The sequence below is a fragment of the Halichoerus grypus genome, chromosome 7, assembly GCF_964656455.1.
Source record: "Halichoerus grypus chromosome 7, mHalGry1.hap1.1, whole genome shotgun sequence".
Lineage (NCBI taxonomy): Eukaryota > Metazoa > Chordata > Mammalia > Carnivora > Phocidae > Halichoerus > Halichoerus grypus.
The window spans coordinates 26,147,527-26,163,765 of NC_135718.1; the positions used below are offsets into that span (position 1 = coordinate 26,147,527).

The 16,239-nt window shown below is 51.2% G+C and overlaps 1 protein-coding gene across 3 annotated transcripts in view; it reads right to left on the reverse strand.

The window, feature by feature from the left end:
• SUFU (SUFU negative regulator of hedgehog signaling) overlaps window positions 1–16,239 on the reverse strand; it is a 112,458-nt gene that overhangs the window by 23,059 nt on the left and 73,160 nt on the right. For 2 of the 3 annotated variants that reach the window (XM_036086694.2, XM_036086676.2), the window contains exons 4-8: window positions 13,555–13,697; window positions 12,347–12,432; window positions 11,999–12,071; window positions 8,521–8,674; window positions 6,573–6,684 (exon numbers count right to left, since the gene is read on the reverse strand). In XM_036086694.2, coding sequence (XP_035942587.1) covers window positions 6,573–6,684; window positions 8,521–8,674; window positions 11,999–12,071; window positions 12,347–12,432; window positions 13,555–13,697 — 568 coding nt within the window. Of the gene's footprint in view, window positions 1–6,572; window positions 6,685–8,520; window positions 8,678–11,998; window positions 12,072–12,346; window positions 12,433–13,554; window positions 13,698–16,239 lie in introns of all 3 variants that reach the window. The other variant, XM_036086686.2, reaches the window with a different exon arrangement.

Genomic DNA, 16,239 nt, shown 5'->3' on the forward strand with positions numbered 1-16,239 from the left:
CATCAAGTATTTATCAGTTTTGTCTTTTTCCAAGCCCTTCCTCCAGAGGTCCTTCCAAATTGGCTGCCTTCTGTTCTTGCTGCTCACTGTCACCCTGGTGATTCCCCTGGCCTCTTTCCCATGCTGGACCCCATTTCCTGGCCCCCGCATGTCTTCCTCACTCATTCTGGTGGAGTATATCCTCCAAGAGATTTCACTGTATTTGGGGGCATGTTTTCTCAGCCAAACGGTGCCCACTGACCTGCCACCCTCCTGGGTTTCGCAGCAACCGAAAACACCAGCTTTCCTCTGTACAGTGGTGTGTAAACTTCCAGGGCCTACTCTCCAGTTATTTTTTCCTATGAATTGGCAGGAAGCCCCTCCACATGCCTCCTCTTTCCTGGGCAGTACCCAGCGGTGGAGAGGTCTGGATCAAATAATCCGAGGTTCACATCTTGGCTCTGACACTTATTCCCAGCTTACTGACCCGAGGTAAGTTGTATCATCTATATAAGTCTCTGTGTTCTAATTTGTAAAATGGGGACAACAGCAGCTCACAACACAGGGCCTGGCACGTGGCAACGCCCAATAAAACTGCCTGCTCAGCCACGGGACCCTGTCTAGCCCAGGATTCTTCCCGAAGTGGGAACAGCGAGGGGTGGTTTACGCGCTGGCTGAGATGCACACCTCGGTAATTCAGAAATTGATCTGAATCTTTCCATTTATTTCTTCTTTACCACCTGTCTGTATAGCACATTCTATATTTACACTTCCCACTGCATAAGATGACTTTTTACATATCCTAAAACCCTCTCTCCTTCCAGTGTCAAGATAGATTCCTGATTTTCTAGTACTGTAGAGTTTATAGTACATGCCCCTGTTCGCCCTACCCACATTTTACAGACTGAGAGAACCATATCCATGTTTCCTCTCCACCCAGGTCTCTTCAGATTGAAAAGCCTTAATTTTTCCATTTTAGCCTAAGGGTATTTCTTGGTCAGGTTCTATCAATGGTAGCAGGTGTGGAAAGGAGAGGAGCTGAACCACCAAGCCTCCTTTAAGCCACAATCCCAGTCCTGTGACAGGGGTGACATCTGCACTGGCCATGCGACTTGGGGCCTTCTCCTTGGGGATGTCCGGGAGCGGGAACCAGGGCATCAGGGTTGGCAACTATTCAACAGTGATGTGGGTTTGGCCTGCTGAGCCAGCCCAACCTCTGGCTTCCGCCTCTAGGCTGGGAGATTATTCCTTTTGCTTTCAGAATGCTGACGAAAGCTCTGAACTTTCCAGAGAAAGAACCACTTGAAGGTCCCCCTTCAGGACAGGATTGGGACAGGGTATAGGTGTGGGGTGGGGGTAAAGGCACCAGCTCACCTCCACAACTACTCCTAAACACAAGGCTGTAACCAAATGATAAAGTATGGTATTTTCGTTGTGAGCACCCCAAGGACGGGATGTGATGATGGAACAGTGGGGCTGGGTGTGGCTAAAGAAGAGAGAGGGAGCGAAACTGGCATGATGATTAGAGGATGCTTTAATCAACCAGAGGAGTTAACTCTGGGCACCAAGGACCTCTGCCCAGCCCTCTGACTTGGGTGGGAGATGAGGATGCCGGCTTTCCTGAGTGAGCCCACTCTCACCAGAACGCTTGGCTTTCTGTTTTCTGAGACACTGAGTCATTTCCTCTCTCCAGCTCTCACCTTTGAGCCTTCCTTTTCCCTTCCCTGGAGAAGTGACTCACTGCTCAAGTGTTGGGTGACACTGAGGATCAAAGATGGGCGATAAAAATACTCCTGATTGTGCAACTTTGAAGAAGGGGGATGCGCTGTGGACTGAGGATTCAACATGCGGGCCATGAACTCCAACGCTACGGTGGAAACAGTGGCCATGGTTCCATCTCTCTGGGGAAGTGGAGCAGAGAAAGGAGTTCAAACAGAAATGTACCTGTGCCAGGTTTGCTGTGGAGCCCCTCGTTCTGCCCTCTCAAACGCGTGTCTCTGAGAAAGGCACACAAAGGCAGGCACTCAGCAGGACACACGTGAATCACAGAGGCCTGGGCCCTTCCTCCTATCAGCCCTGCGGGACCCAGCTGGTGCCCTGAGGGCCGGGCTGTTTCTTTCTGGGTCTTCTCTCCAGTGAAAACAACCATATTTCCCCCAGCGTGGGAGTGGTGAGGGAGGCCAGCAGGACAGACGCAGGCTCCTGGCCGGCCGCTACAGATGCCCTAGACACTTTGAACAGGGTCACCCAAGACTGCCCTGTGCGTGAGCTGTGAGTGCCAGGGGCCCAGCTGTTTTCCTAGATGGAAACTCTCCTTCCTTCACCCAGTTCATTGGGCGCAGACTAGGTATTTTCTTCTTCTAATTAATCGTCATGGGCCTCATAGGGTGAGTAAAACAAAACAAAGTTTCTCTAAAGGATGACTCCCTGGCCAGGTTATAAGCTACTCAAGATGGGAGCAGAGGCAGCAAGGTCACCCCATCCGACAAACAGATGGGAGCAGAGACACTCCTAAAAGTGGAGAGAAATACATGTGCAAGCATGTGTGTGTGCTGGGGGGGTGGGGGGGCTGTGCAGCGGAGAAAGTTACAACCAGAGAATTCATACTACAAACCCTTAATTCTTCAGGAAATTAAGGCAAAAAGGCACGAAAAAAAAAAGCCTTAAAAGCTGCTGGCATGATTCCAGAAGACTGAGAAACTTGGCTCAGAAATGATGGTTAGTTTGCTTTTTAAAGGTGCCTCAACTACAAAGTGCTTTTCTCACAGTCAGGGACCTTCCCCCGCCAACACATCCGCATACACACACACACACACACACACACACACACACACACACACACACACGCACTGCCCCTCTCCCGGAGGGTATGTGACCTGGAGAGCTTCTTCGTAAAGGTCCTCTGACCTCAGGCAGTGAGACCCTGGTGGACGGAGGAGGAGGTTCTGGAACACTGCCGCAGGTTCCCAGCATTGGAGCAAAAGGTTATGGAAATGCAAAGCTCCCCACCCGATGCACCTGACCACACACACCCTCTGAGTCCCCGTGGAGAGGCTGGGGAGCAAAATCCAAACTCCGCAGAACAGTCCAGGCAACCTCAGACAGAGAAGATGCCTGGTGCCTTTTTTCCCCCTTGGGTCCCTACAAGTGTTGGCAGGCACAGTCCTTAAGCCAGGCTCTCCTCAGTGGCAGCAAGGAGTGGCTTCCCATGCTTCCCCAACTCACCCGGGCAGGCAGTGGGAAGGGAGGCGCCAGCAAGCCGAAGGAGGCTTTTCTCAACTGATCATCTTGGGAAAAGCCAGATACAAATTTCACGGCTGGAATGCAAGGGTTGTGAAACCCTGAAAGAAGCCCCAAAACAGGCCAAGGACTCTCCTTCTGGGAAGGCGGTGGGAGGAGGGCTGGCGAGGGCAAGTGGGAGAGGAGCAGGTTACCCAGAGGGGCCTGCCTTTCTGGGAAGCAGGAAGTAAGGCCTCAAGAAAGAAAGAAAGAAATCCCCTAGCCCTGAGGTGGTAGAGGGGACAGAGATAGGGTTGGTTTTTGTTTCTGAACATAAAGAAAACAAGGCTTTGTGTCAGAAAGTAATTCTGGTATAAACGAGCCAATTACGATACAGCTTATTATCTCTGGGATTTGGAAGCACCAAAGCTGACCACCGTCCTCCCTAGAGTTAAATATGCACAGTAAGCTTCTAACAGGGGGCTTAGCCTTGTCTTCAGTGTCACGTGACAGGTCCCTATTCCTACTCCAACTAGACAGATGAGGTCCACCAATGAGGGTCACTACCACGTCAGAGACACAGCCTTGTGTCCCTCATAGGGTCCCTGAGAATGGGGTAAGGAAGGTCTCACTAAGGAAGACTGCCCTAAGTACCATCCTTTTCTAACCTTGGACAAGTTACTGACTGGCCTCTCTGTACCTCAGTCTCCTCGTCTATAAAAGGGGATGGTAAGATTATCTACTTCACAGAGTGACTGTGAGAATGAATGAAGGTCATGTGGTGGAAAGCACTTGGAACACTACTTGGCACACAGTCCTCACTATGTAAGTGTTAGCTGCTAGCGGGGAATGAAAAGAGCAAGTGCTTGCCCCCCCCCGCCCCGCCCCCCCACAAGTAGGTCAGAGCCCAGCTGCAAATGCCCAGGCTCCATCAGCCCTTCTGAACCGTAGCTTCCTCAGACCATTCCCAGACCCATGTGGAACCAGCACGGCCCAGCCTAGAAAGCCTGACTAAAGGAAAATCAGACATGCACACACAATAAGGCCTGTGCTGGTTGCTCCCACAGGGAGAGGAGCAAACACCGGTGCCAGCACATCTTGGGTTGGCTTTCTCAGTCACAATCCGTGTGGTTTATCTGAAATGGGGTCAGGTCCCACAGTGGGCAGCATAGATATTACAGTCGTGCTTGCTGATCTAAACTGAGTCCATCATCATCGATCGTGAGATAACAGCGAGCCAGAGCCTTAAGACACTTGAGGGGTGTGTTGGAAAAGGATCTCGGCAAAGCAGCAGGAACCATTTCTCAACCAATGGCTAACAAATTGGTAACTAGGACTGAGAACCTCAGAAGAGACATTCTGATTCCCTCCGGACTGCAGATTCCACCAATGGGGAGACCTGACTGGTCACTTGAGCTTGTAGGGAGGGGAGATGACCCCAAAGGGCTGGCACCCCTGATCTATTTCCACCCATCTATTTGTAGCTCAGTCAACTCAGGCCAAAGGTGGAGGCTGCAGCTCTTACCTTGTGTCTACAGATAGCCCTTGGACCAGATCCAGTGCCCCTCTGCGGGGTCAGGGGTGGGCTGAGTCTGGGCTGTATGTATGCATCCAGGAACCCTGAGCCTTGGGCCCCCCGCGGTGTCTGGAAGGGCAGCAGTGAGTGAGATCTCAAGCCTGCTCCACATATACAAGAGCCGCAAGCAGGGTGTGTCTCTACAGGAGCCCCTGCCCTTCTGCCCAGAAACCTGAACCTTCCAGAGGAGACAGGGCCATCTGAACTGAGACTGTCTACAAGTTATAGGCAATATGCTTGAGGCTTTAAGCCTTCAAGTACTTCCCAGCCTCCCCGCCAGAGCCAACGGGGCCTAGAGGGTGAAGCCAAGCTCAGGGCATGGGAAGGAGCATGGCCCCGGGACATGGGCTTCTAGGTGGAGAGCTTCCAGACGCCCTATGCCTCAGCCTGGCCATCTGCTGCTGCCAGGGGAAGATCATGGTGCCTCATGCCAGCTACTTCGAAGCAGATGGCTGGAGAAACTCACTGGCTAGAGTTGAAAGCTGCTTGGAGGTGGCAGTGGAGGCTTCTCCAGGCTCCTGCCAAAAAGCTCAACTTGCGTGGCTTCTGGATGGCAGATTCCAGGTGAGCCATCTTGGGCATCCAGAGTAACTCTCCCTACCCCACAATCTGCTCCTGGGTTGCAGCCTTGACTTTTGCTAGCCAGGCCTCCCCTGTTCCATCCCTGTCAGCTCCTTCTCCTGCTTGAAAATTCTAGGGCAACTTTAAGATCTGTCTCATGTTCTTACTCCTCCAAGAAGCTCTCCCTAACTATTCCAGATCATGCCAACCTGTCTTTTCTGTAGAATATTAGATCACTACCACTTCTGGAGATCATGGATGAGCAGCTGGAGCTAGAATTCAAAGAAGTAGCTATTTCCAACAAAAAGCATCCACAGCCAGACTCACACCAATTTCAGTTCATGCACCTCCAAAGGAAGAGCCTGTATCCTAGATGGCCCCTTGGGCCCTGAGCTTGCCACACAGCAAGTGTATAATAAAGACTTCTCAGAAGAAGGACCGATCACCCTGGTCTTCAGGAGTGCTGTGCTTCCTTTTGAGCCCAGGGCACAGCAACTTCCTCCCTGGCAAGCAAGAGTTCTGCTCTGGCCTGCTAGCTCCCAGGCACCCCCTGCCAGCAGCTATTCCCTACAGCTTCCCTGATTCAAAGGGCGGGGGGGGGGGGGTGCCCAGCTCCAGCCCTGCCTGCCATTCATCCCCTATCAGAGGAAGAGAGGTCAGCAGGAAGAGGATCTGACCCCGGGGGGGGGGGAGTAGCCATAGTCTCTCCCAAAGGGCTATATGGGCCCCTAGATGGGCAGCAGAGGCCTGTAAAGGACTTCCCTTCCCTCCTCTGGGCCCCATGGAAGGGAGGCAGGAAAAAGGGCCTCCGCAGCAGGCATCCACTATGGGGCTGGCCAGACAGGGAGGCCCCTGGGGCTGTAGCTATCAGCCGGAGACCAGGCTCCAGGAAGGAAGGAAGGGCAACTCTGGCTGAGGCCGAGATAAGGAGGGGAGTCGTGCTCAGCACAATGGGCTCCCTCAAGGCTGGGATTTTGCCCCAACTTGGCCTCCTGTCTGTTCACACAGCCCATGTAAATATTTACTGATGTTTATATTCCTAGTCCTCTGGGTCCCCTCTGAGGCCCTTTCCTATGACCCACAGATCTGTGTGCCCCAGAGACCCTGGGCCCATCCAGCAATGGCTACGGTCATTGTTCTCTCTCATGCAAGCCCCAGGGACAGACATTTCAGGACCAAACTGCCCCCCTTGTACCAGCCCTGGAATACGAATTCCCTCTGCGGACAAGGAACTTACGGGGCCCGGTCGTGGGTGAAGCCGTTCTGCCGCTGAGGGTTGATTGGCGGAAGGACAGGTTTGTTGTTGATCTCAAGTCCTCTCCTCAAGGTCTCCCGGATCTGCTCCGTGTCTGCAACAACACCACTAAGTTGCCTGATGGCCCTTTGGGCTCCCAATATCCCTCAACCCTGCGCTTGGAGCCGGGCTCTGCAGACATGCTAAGAAAAGGTCCTAGGAAAGCCGTGAGCCCACTCTAGACATCAGCCTTGAGAGCTGAGCGAGAGCAGTATGAGGACACAGGGCAGATGAGGCAACCGTGCTCTCAAGAAATTTCTGGTCCGAAGAGTGCCATTCTTGTAAAAGACAAGGGGGTGGCCTCTGGACTTCAGAAGGGCACCTTCCAAGATAGGGCTCTTCACTGTCCTTCCCCTTCCTGTGCCACAGGCCCCAGATTTACCCTTAACATAGCCCCAGACGGTGACTAACAAGGTCTTTGCCACTGCCCAAGCCCACCCGGGGATTCTGCCCACTGCAACGGATGCCAGTAAGGGCTGCAAGTGCTTTGCCATGAATGAACTCTTACGTGGTTTCTGGGCTCTGGGTGGTCAGATGGTACCCTGCCACCCTTCTCCTTGGGTGGGCCGGTGGGATGCTGAGGTCATCTCCCCACGTTGGTCCCAGGGAACCCTGCCTGTCCATGGGTCTGCCAAGGGCCAGGAGGGTAAGAGAGGAATCTCTTGGTGGGACTATTTCTTTGCAAGGTGCTTTGCTGATCTTTGGGGTGAAGCTCACTATTCTGGTCTGCTGTAGAGATTTTGGTCTACGATTTACTGATACAAACAGCAGACACATCCAAAAAAGCAAATTAATGCTGGTTGCTCAAAGGGTGGGCTTAGAGTGGACTACAGAGGCGATAATACTAACTTTTCTAACTATCTGACTTGTTACAGTGGTATGGGTTACTTTTATAATTTTTAAAAATTAGCCAATAATGGCTGAAATTTTGGACAAGACTATGAATCCTTCCTTAAATTACCTCTTTCGTCAAAAGCAACCGAATGACTGTATGCTTTCTCTCGGAACCTCCCATGGGCTTATTAGCACACCATCAGAACAAGCAGGAAGGCAAAAGGGGGTCAGATATTTGCACTAGGAGCTTAAGTTGTCCTTTACGGAAAGAGAATAGTTCCCGTAAGTGCTATCACATGTGCATTTTATTCAGGACTGTAGGTATCTTATTCTTCAAACAATAAGAAAAGGTGGAGGAACTAGACAAAGAAAGTAGAAAAACAAGCTGTCAACATACATATAGGTAAATGGCTGCTTCCCCTTTGGAGTTAGGTAGGGATGCCCTTTGCTAAGAACCACAGCTGTTTCTACAACCAAGACCACCTTGGTGAGCTTCCAGCAGGAGAGCCATATCCTTCTTCCCCAAGGCCCCGCACAGAAGGCAGTGGGTACAGGGTGCCCCGCACATGGCCCCTCATGCTGTATCTGCAGGACAGGGAGGCAGGGAAGTTTGTGAGCTGGCCTCACACTCTGGCCTGGGAGGGCCTGAGGCCAGAGTGATTCTCGGGTCTGGCATGGCTTTCAGGCCAGAGCTGGGCCCTGTTTCAATTCTGTGGGTGGCCGATGCTTGTTCTTTTGCACTTGGGTGGACTATGGCCTTTTCCTGTAACTGTTCTGTGGCTTCCACTCACCTCCATGACCTCAGATTGCAAGGCGGCAAATCTAAAACACAATGGTCACCGCTGGCGGTGCATCCGAAATACACACAGGAAACACAAAAGAGAAATAGGCCAATAAAACTCCCTTCATGGCACCCCACTGGAAGACTTCTCTTGCTGTTTCAATCCTGCCAGGAAAGGAACTATTGAATGGGCTGCTGGTTCTGGAGCCCCATCCTAGAGAGCCTGAAAACCGGGCCTGGGCGCAGGGGAGGGGAGGGCTGGGTGGCAGCAGCTACCTTTGCCGGACAGCCGCCGCGGCTGCGTGCTGATACAGATGCTCCGGCTGTCCTCGTCGTCCTCAGGGGGCCGGCTCAGGTCATCCCAGGCACACTTGGCGCTGACACCACTCAGGTTGGAGCCATCTGTCTCTATGCCTTTGTCAACTCTCTCCTGCTTGGAAAGAACCAAAGAGCCAGAGTTCTCTCAGCGAACCAGTGGCCCACGGTCACCACCCCCTTTCCGGTATTTACTGAATTCTTGTAGGTGCTGAGCACGGAACGGGTGCTGGAAGAGCAGGATGTCTGATCTTGTTCTGCCCTGGTTGCTAACACATGATGGTCTCTGCCAGCCAATGGACTCCTCTGGGGGAAATCAGGGATCAGGGGAAGCCAGGAAGCGTGAAAATCCCAAGGAAAGCTCATCCTCTATCTGGACCTTCCAGTAAAACCACCCGCACACCTGTTTCAGAGCCCTAACTCTGGCCACCCCATGCAGGCCCGTGGAGCGGATGTGCCAGAGCCAGGAACTACTGCCTTGAGGAAAGGCACAGTCCTTCCTCTCCTCCCTGGCCATTCAGGAGGAACCCCCCCAGTTACTGCTACAGAGGACAGGGTGCAAGCGGGCCACAGGCGGGAGAAGCCAGGACCGGGCGACTTCACACCTGCAGTTCCCTCTTCCAACAGCAGAGGGTGTGGTCACCCAGAAAAGCGCCACCAGAGAGCAGAATGGCAGAACTTCCCCCAGCTGGATCACTAACTAGTTTGGCAAAGGACTCTGGATGGAGTTTCTTTTCCATTTCTTAGACTGAGATGGGGGCCTGGAGGGCAGTGGCCATCTGCAGACCCCATCAGAGGCCCTGCTTTGTGTAAGCCTTGGCACTGTGGAGTCCCAACTCTCTCCAAATGGCCTCAAGGAAGAGTTGTACCCAAACATCCCTGGGATTTCTGGTAAAACATAGTTCTGTGATGCTGGGCGTTGGATTAAAGGTCATCTGGAAGGCTCTAGCAACGTTGCTTATAAACAGCCATGTGGGCCAAATAAAGCTCGTGAGTGAAAGCACCTCAGTAAGAATCTGCACCTCCCTGTCTGCCTGACCCTCTCCCGGGGGCTGCACAGGCACCACACAGGCCTGCTGCTCGGCCAGGAAGCCTATCTGTGGAAACACGAAAGAAGCTCCTTATTTCTTGAGACCAGTCAGCAGATGGCCCTGCCCTAAGCCTCCTTTCCAAAAGTCATACTTTCCTCCTTTCCAGTGCTACAATCAGCCCGGGCAAAGCTGGGATTCTTTTTTTTTTTAAGATTTTATTTTTAAATAATCTCTACACCCAATGTGGGGCTCTAACTTAAAACTCCAAGATCAAGAGTCACATGCTCTACTGACTGAGCCAGCCAGGCGCCCCAAAGCTGGGGATTCTGAGCACAAACGGGGAGAGGCTGACGACAGGAGCAGTTCTGTGCTCCAAGCGGGAGTGTGTGGGCCCTGCTTTGCTCAGGGTAGAGTCTGAGCTCTACCCTTCCCATTGGCTGCCCTGAGGCCCCTCACCTAAGCAAGGAGCTGAGGATGCCTCTTGATTCAACTAGTTCAGCCCACTTACTTTATAAGTAAAAATGAAAGAGGCCCCAGAGAAGTTAAGGGACTTCTTTAGGCACAGAGCTGGCTAGCAGCAGAGCCTGGAGCAAAGGAATAGGAGCCGGCTCTAAAATGAACCACCTGCAAGCAGGCCCCAGACAGCTACAGATGAGCACAGAAGAGTTCCCACTTGGTGCACAGGGCCACCTGCTTGCTTTTTTTTTATATTTTAATTTTTTATTTTTAAGTAAACTCTCAACATGGCGCCTAAACTTATGACCCAAGATCAAGAGTTGAATGCTCCACCAACTGAGCCAGCCCCTTCCTCCCACCACTTGCTTTTAAAGACCACTGGGTATTCTGGGTCCTGCTGGCTGGTCTCAGCAGAGCCCGAAGACTAGGATGGAGAACTGTTCTTGGCATGCAGAGAAGGACAGGCTGCTTACCCTACTAGTTCAAATGACCAAGTTCTTTCTTAGTACTTGGCGCTTATGACCGAGGCTAAATGGCAGCCCACAGTGCCCCATGCTGGATCCCAGTGTGGCTGCAGAACAAGGACATAGGGAAACATAGCCTTCATGGTTCCTGGTTTTTGCATAAGCAGAAGCTATAGGGAAACCAATGTTAAAGGAGAGATAACAGAGGATCCTGGCAACAATTTGAAAACTTCAGTGTTAAAGGCACTAGGAAAATAGAGGAGCATCATGTGTGAATGAGTAGGACTTCTGCCCAAGATCTCACAGGTCTGTAGTAGAGGGACCCCAGGGACTGCTGGGTGTACGTCTCCCTGCTACATCTCCCCTCCCACCTCGCGTCCCTCCTAGAGGACACGCAGCTCCCGGGCAGCTGCCCACCGCCTGCCAGATTTTGAGAGACATGAGAGCTTCAGAGATGGCAATGGCCTACAATTGGTCAGGGGAAGAAGAAGGAAGTGCCTACATGCCAGGAACATTCTTAGCTGTCCACTGCTCTCTTTCATGAGCAGCCCATTAGGAAGGAAGTTATGCTCTAGGTGGTTTTCAAAATTAACTGGCACGCAAAGCATGTTTCTTTTAAGAAACCAAAGATGTCACTGCACAGCTGGGCCACAGTAAGCGGGCAATTGCAGGCCTGCACGTATGCTGACTTCCTTTATATGCCCAGGAATGCCAGCCTACGCAGGGGAGGAGCTCGGAGTCTGGCTGCCCAAGCCAGAGATGTATCTAAAAGGGGCGTGCGATCATTAGACCAATCACGACTCCCACTGCAGCTGGGCTGTGGGTCAGTATCACCCGTCCTGTGTGTTACAGGGTGCTGGTGGTAGGAAGGTGGCTCCGAAGGAAAGTCTATGTTCTTTTGAGAAGCAGGAAATGGGAGGCTGAATCCTGGGCAAGCAATATTGATTTTCTACAGTGAAAAGCTGGTGATCTTTTTTTTTTTAAGTCAGGTTTATTGATGTATGACTTGCCTACAATAAAATTCATTCTTTCCCCCCCACACCCTTTTTTAGTTTTTTTTTTTTTATCAGTACAATTTCCAGTTTGTTTTCTTTGACGTAGTTCCAATATCTCAAAAACTGCTCTTACGTTTTAAAGTGTCAGAGTAAGCACGGATCCTCATTTTTTTATTATTCTAACCAAGATATTACCGTAGTATCATCCCAAACAATCTCAATATTATAAATTTCCATCTATTTGTAATATAAAAGTCAATTTAATCCCACCCTTTTTAAATGCAAAAAGCCATGTGTCTGAGGCAAGCTTTCCTGGCCTGAAATCTCTGCTCCCTATGTGCTCTGCGGAATTCAGGGGACAAATTCCAAATCATGCCATATTTCTACTCATTCACAAATAAAGCTCCTCCGTTTTCCCAGCATGAAAGCCAGTGTTATTTGGAAGAGGCCTAGGCATAGTGTGCTAGAAAGGTTCTCCTCACTCAAGACATACTTGCAGGTGTGGATCGATCTCAAATATGGTCTCTCCCCTCCGCATGTCAGTTATCAGCCAGGGGCCGCCAGCGCTGTGGACAAGGAAAGGGGATAGGATGGTAACTGACGGTCTGGGGCTGATGGGCTGGGCCTTCAGACTGCCCTGTTTGCTGCCCCAGGCCCAGAACACAGGGGAGCAGTTCGAGGTCAGGGACTGTCAGGGGGTGAATCATCAGGAGTCCCTGATGTGAAAAACCAGTGCCTGATAAACAATGTAAGGGGAAGCCCACATGTGGGGGTAAGGAGGAACTCCCACCCCCAGGCCCGGGAAGCCAGGCCCCACCTCACAGGGCGGGCATGTACTCACACGGGTACCGTCCGCAGCAGCTCCAAGATGCCCTGCCCATTCCACTGCTGGGCTGCGTGGAGCTCCTCGGTGCAGACGCCAACAATCTGAGACCCAGGGACAAGACGCCATTGCATGTTAATGGCCATTCCTCCCACCCATCCAGGAGGACCGCCACCTAGGCTCTTTCAGGGTCAACTCAAGTGGGGGGACCACAGGCAGGATCTATGGCCCGGGGCTTGTCTGTCCAAAATGGGATGGTTTCCTTAGGAGATGGAAGAGTCCATAGACAGGGCACTGAGGCCTGACCCTTGTCCTGCTACAATGGGTCAGGTGTCTGGGTGATACGATGTCTAGCCCTGGACTGCAGAGGTGAACGTCAGAATGGGTCCTCAGCCCATGTCTCTGGAGGCAGGAGAGGTTCAGGGAGATGTTCCAACCTAGGCTAGGATCACAGGGAATGTAAACACAGGAGATTCTGAGGCCCTTCAAGCTCCGAACGACAACCAAAGGGCCCCAGCAGTTTGCAGAAAAGCTCTCTTTCCTCATCAGAGGCGGGGCCTTTGTGTAAACCTCAAGGGAAACAAGGGAACCTTCACACAGACCCCAGCATGATCACAAGCAAATGCAGCTGCAGCGGGGGTGGATGCACACCCCTTCTGGGTGAGGGCAAGGCCGGCCCAAAGCTGCCTTCCTGCTGGGTGGTCCCGTGCCTACGGCTGTCTGGGTCTTTTATCAGTTCACCAAAATACCCGCCCTGTTAGCCTTAGCCGCCCAACTACAGCCATTCCACACAGCCCCCCGCCCCTACCCCCATGGCCCCTTCCCTTTCGCCCTTCTCCCATCTCAGCAGGCTAAATCAGACCATCTGAATCTGACGAGCCAGCAGAGGGAAGAGAAAATGCAAGAAGAGGGGCGCCTGGGTGGCTCAGTCGGTTAAGTGGCTGCCTTCGGCTCAGGTCATGATCCTGGGGTCCTGGGATCGAGCCCCACGTCCGGCTCCCTGCTCAGCAGAGAGCCTGCCTCTCCCTCTCCCTCTGCCTGCCACTCTGCCTACTTGTGCTCTCTCTTTCTCTGTCAAATAAATAAATAAAATCTTAAAAAAAAAAAAAAAAGCAAGAAGAGAAGGAAATCTCCTGCTGCCTTCATTCCCCCTACCCAAGCCCTCCTGTACTACAAAGGCTTTTCCCCCAGGGAAGGCTTGAGCCCATGTCCAACCTCAGCCTCACCTGGAGAAACGTAACTACCCCAAAGGGTGTCTGCACAGGTTGCATCTGTGGGTCCTCGGTCAGCAGCATGTGCTGAATTCTTGACTCGCTGTTATCCAAAGGGCTGTGCCAAGACACATGGTCCCCACTGCAGAAGGTGTTCTCTGTGGGAGAGACATGAGGATGCTCAGTGTTAGAGGCCTTACATCCAGGCCTGAAACCCTGGTATCAGAAAAGCCCAGGCTGGGAAGCTCCCCCATCTTCCAGGGGAAGCATTTGCTCATAAAGGAGAAAAGATTGTGGATATTTCCCCCAAACCAAACGTTTTTTCCTGCTTGCCAATTCTGCCAGCCTTCGGGAGAAAAGGACAAGCTGCTACTGCGGCTGCTCATTCGGCCTGGCACACCTGAAGACTTATTTGGGGTTGGGGAGCCATGATCAGGTCTGCCAGGAAAGGATAAGGTGCTTTAGTGTGGGGCCACATGGCCAGAAATCCTCAGGGAGGCTGGGGGTGGGGCAGTGAAAGCACATCGCCATGGAGAAGCACACCCCTGGTCCCAATCCTTTCCTGTGCCGCCGGAAGTGTTTCTAAAAGGAACCACCCGTGGAGGGCCTTTGAGATTGGCCACTGGCTTCCCACAGGTAGACAGATAGAGGGATTTCTGAGGAACACTGGAGGCTTCAAGTACACGGAGGTCTGGACTGTGCCCCACACACCTCTGCAGAGATGCACAGTCTGGAGGGGCGGGTGTTTCCATGAAATCACAGACACGGTGCCCGGGCTGACCAAGAGAAACATGCAAACATGGCCAACTCATAGCCTCACCATTGCACTTCACACAGGCTCAGCACTTCAAAAACACTGTTTAGGACAGCATAACCACAAGGCAGAAAACACCCGTGTGGTACGAAGTCTCCCCCTAGCCCTGACTCTTCTGTTGGGTACCCTTCCAAAGGTATTCTGCATTTACCAGCCTGTGTGTATCTACAGGGTCTCTCCACCTTTTTTTCCTAAAACAAATGGCAGCACACTGTTTTGCACATTTTGGTGGTGGTGGTTGTTGTTGTTGTTGTTTTAAGATTTTATTTGTCAGAGAGAGAAAGAGAGCACGCACAAGCGGGGAAGCAGCAGAGGGAGAGGGAGAAGGAGGCTCCCCGTTGAGCAGGGAGCCCGATGTGGGACTCGATCCCAGGACCCTGGGATCATGACCTGAGCCGAAGGCAGACGCTTAACTGACTGAGCCACCCAGGAGCCCCTTGCACATTTTGTTTAATGATATATCTTGGGAGATCATTTCATATCAGCACATAAAAAGCTACCTCATTCTTTTTTTTTTTTTTTTTTTAGATTTATTATTTATTGGGGCGCCTGAGTGGCTCAGTCGTCAAGCATCTGCCTTCGGCTCAGGTCATGATCTCAGGGTCCTGGGATCAAGCCCCGCATCGGGCTCCCTGCTCGGCAGGAAGCCTGCTTCTCCCTCTCCCTCTGCCACTCCCACAGCGTGTGCTTTTCTGCTCTCTGTCAAATAAATAAATAAAATCTTAAAAAAAAAAGATTATTTATTTTAGAGAGAGAGACAATACAAGTGGGAGGGAGAGAGGGAGAGAGAATCTCAAGCAGACTCCACACTGAGCATGGAGCCTGACGAAGGACTCGATCCCAGGACCCTGAGATCATGACCTGAGCCAAAACCAAGAGTCGGACGCTCAACTGACTGTGCCACCCAGGCACCCCACTACCTCATTCTTTAAATGGCTGTATGGTAGTTCATTGTGGTCTATCAGTTATGATCTAGGAATCTCAACAGCTGGGGACTCTTCACTTTTGATCAATATTTAAGGCAAGGCAGAACATGAAAACACACACACACACACACACACCCTAGGCCAAAGCCTCCCAGGGAGGCCTGAGAGAGCTTCTGCTCTTCCTTGTCTTGGTCTGAATACTAATTCCCTCCTGTGTCAGCTGTGGTTACACCAACTACTTTTTCCATCTTTTTGGTCCTACCCTCAAAAGCATTCATTCATGAGGGTGAAGGAAGACTACTTCCTCTAGGAGACATGGGGCGATAAAGGGAGAGAAGGCACAGCTCCAGGCAGAGCCAACTAGAAACCTTCAAATTTCCCAATTCCTGCTGTGCCCACTCTTCCCAGATTTCTTCTCCTTTTACAGAAATGTGTGTCTATAAGCAGCTTGCATGATCTACAAGTTAGAAACAAAGCAACAGGTAAAAAGATTGAATTAGTAATTCAAAAACTTACCCCATAATAAGCTTACCCCCAATGGCTTCACTGGTAAATTCTACCAAACATTTAAAGAATTAATACTAATTCTTCACAAACTTTTCAAAAAAATAAAAGACTTGCCGATTCTTTCTATAAAACCAATATTACCCTGATACCAAAGCCAGACAAAGGCATTACAAGAAAAGAAAGCCATAGGCCATTATCCCTTATTTATACAGACACAAAAATCCTCACTAAACAACAGCAAACTGAACACAGCAACATATAAAAAGGGGTTATACATAATGACCAAGTGAGATTTATCCCAGAAATACAAAGTTGATGTAACATAAGAAAACCAATGTAATATATCAATAGAATGAAGATTTAAAAAACCCCACGTGATCATCTCAATAGACATAGAAAAGCATTTGCAAAATCTAATACTCTTTTATGATAAAAACATTGAAACTAAGAAGA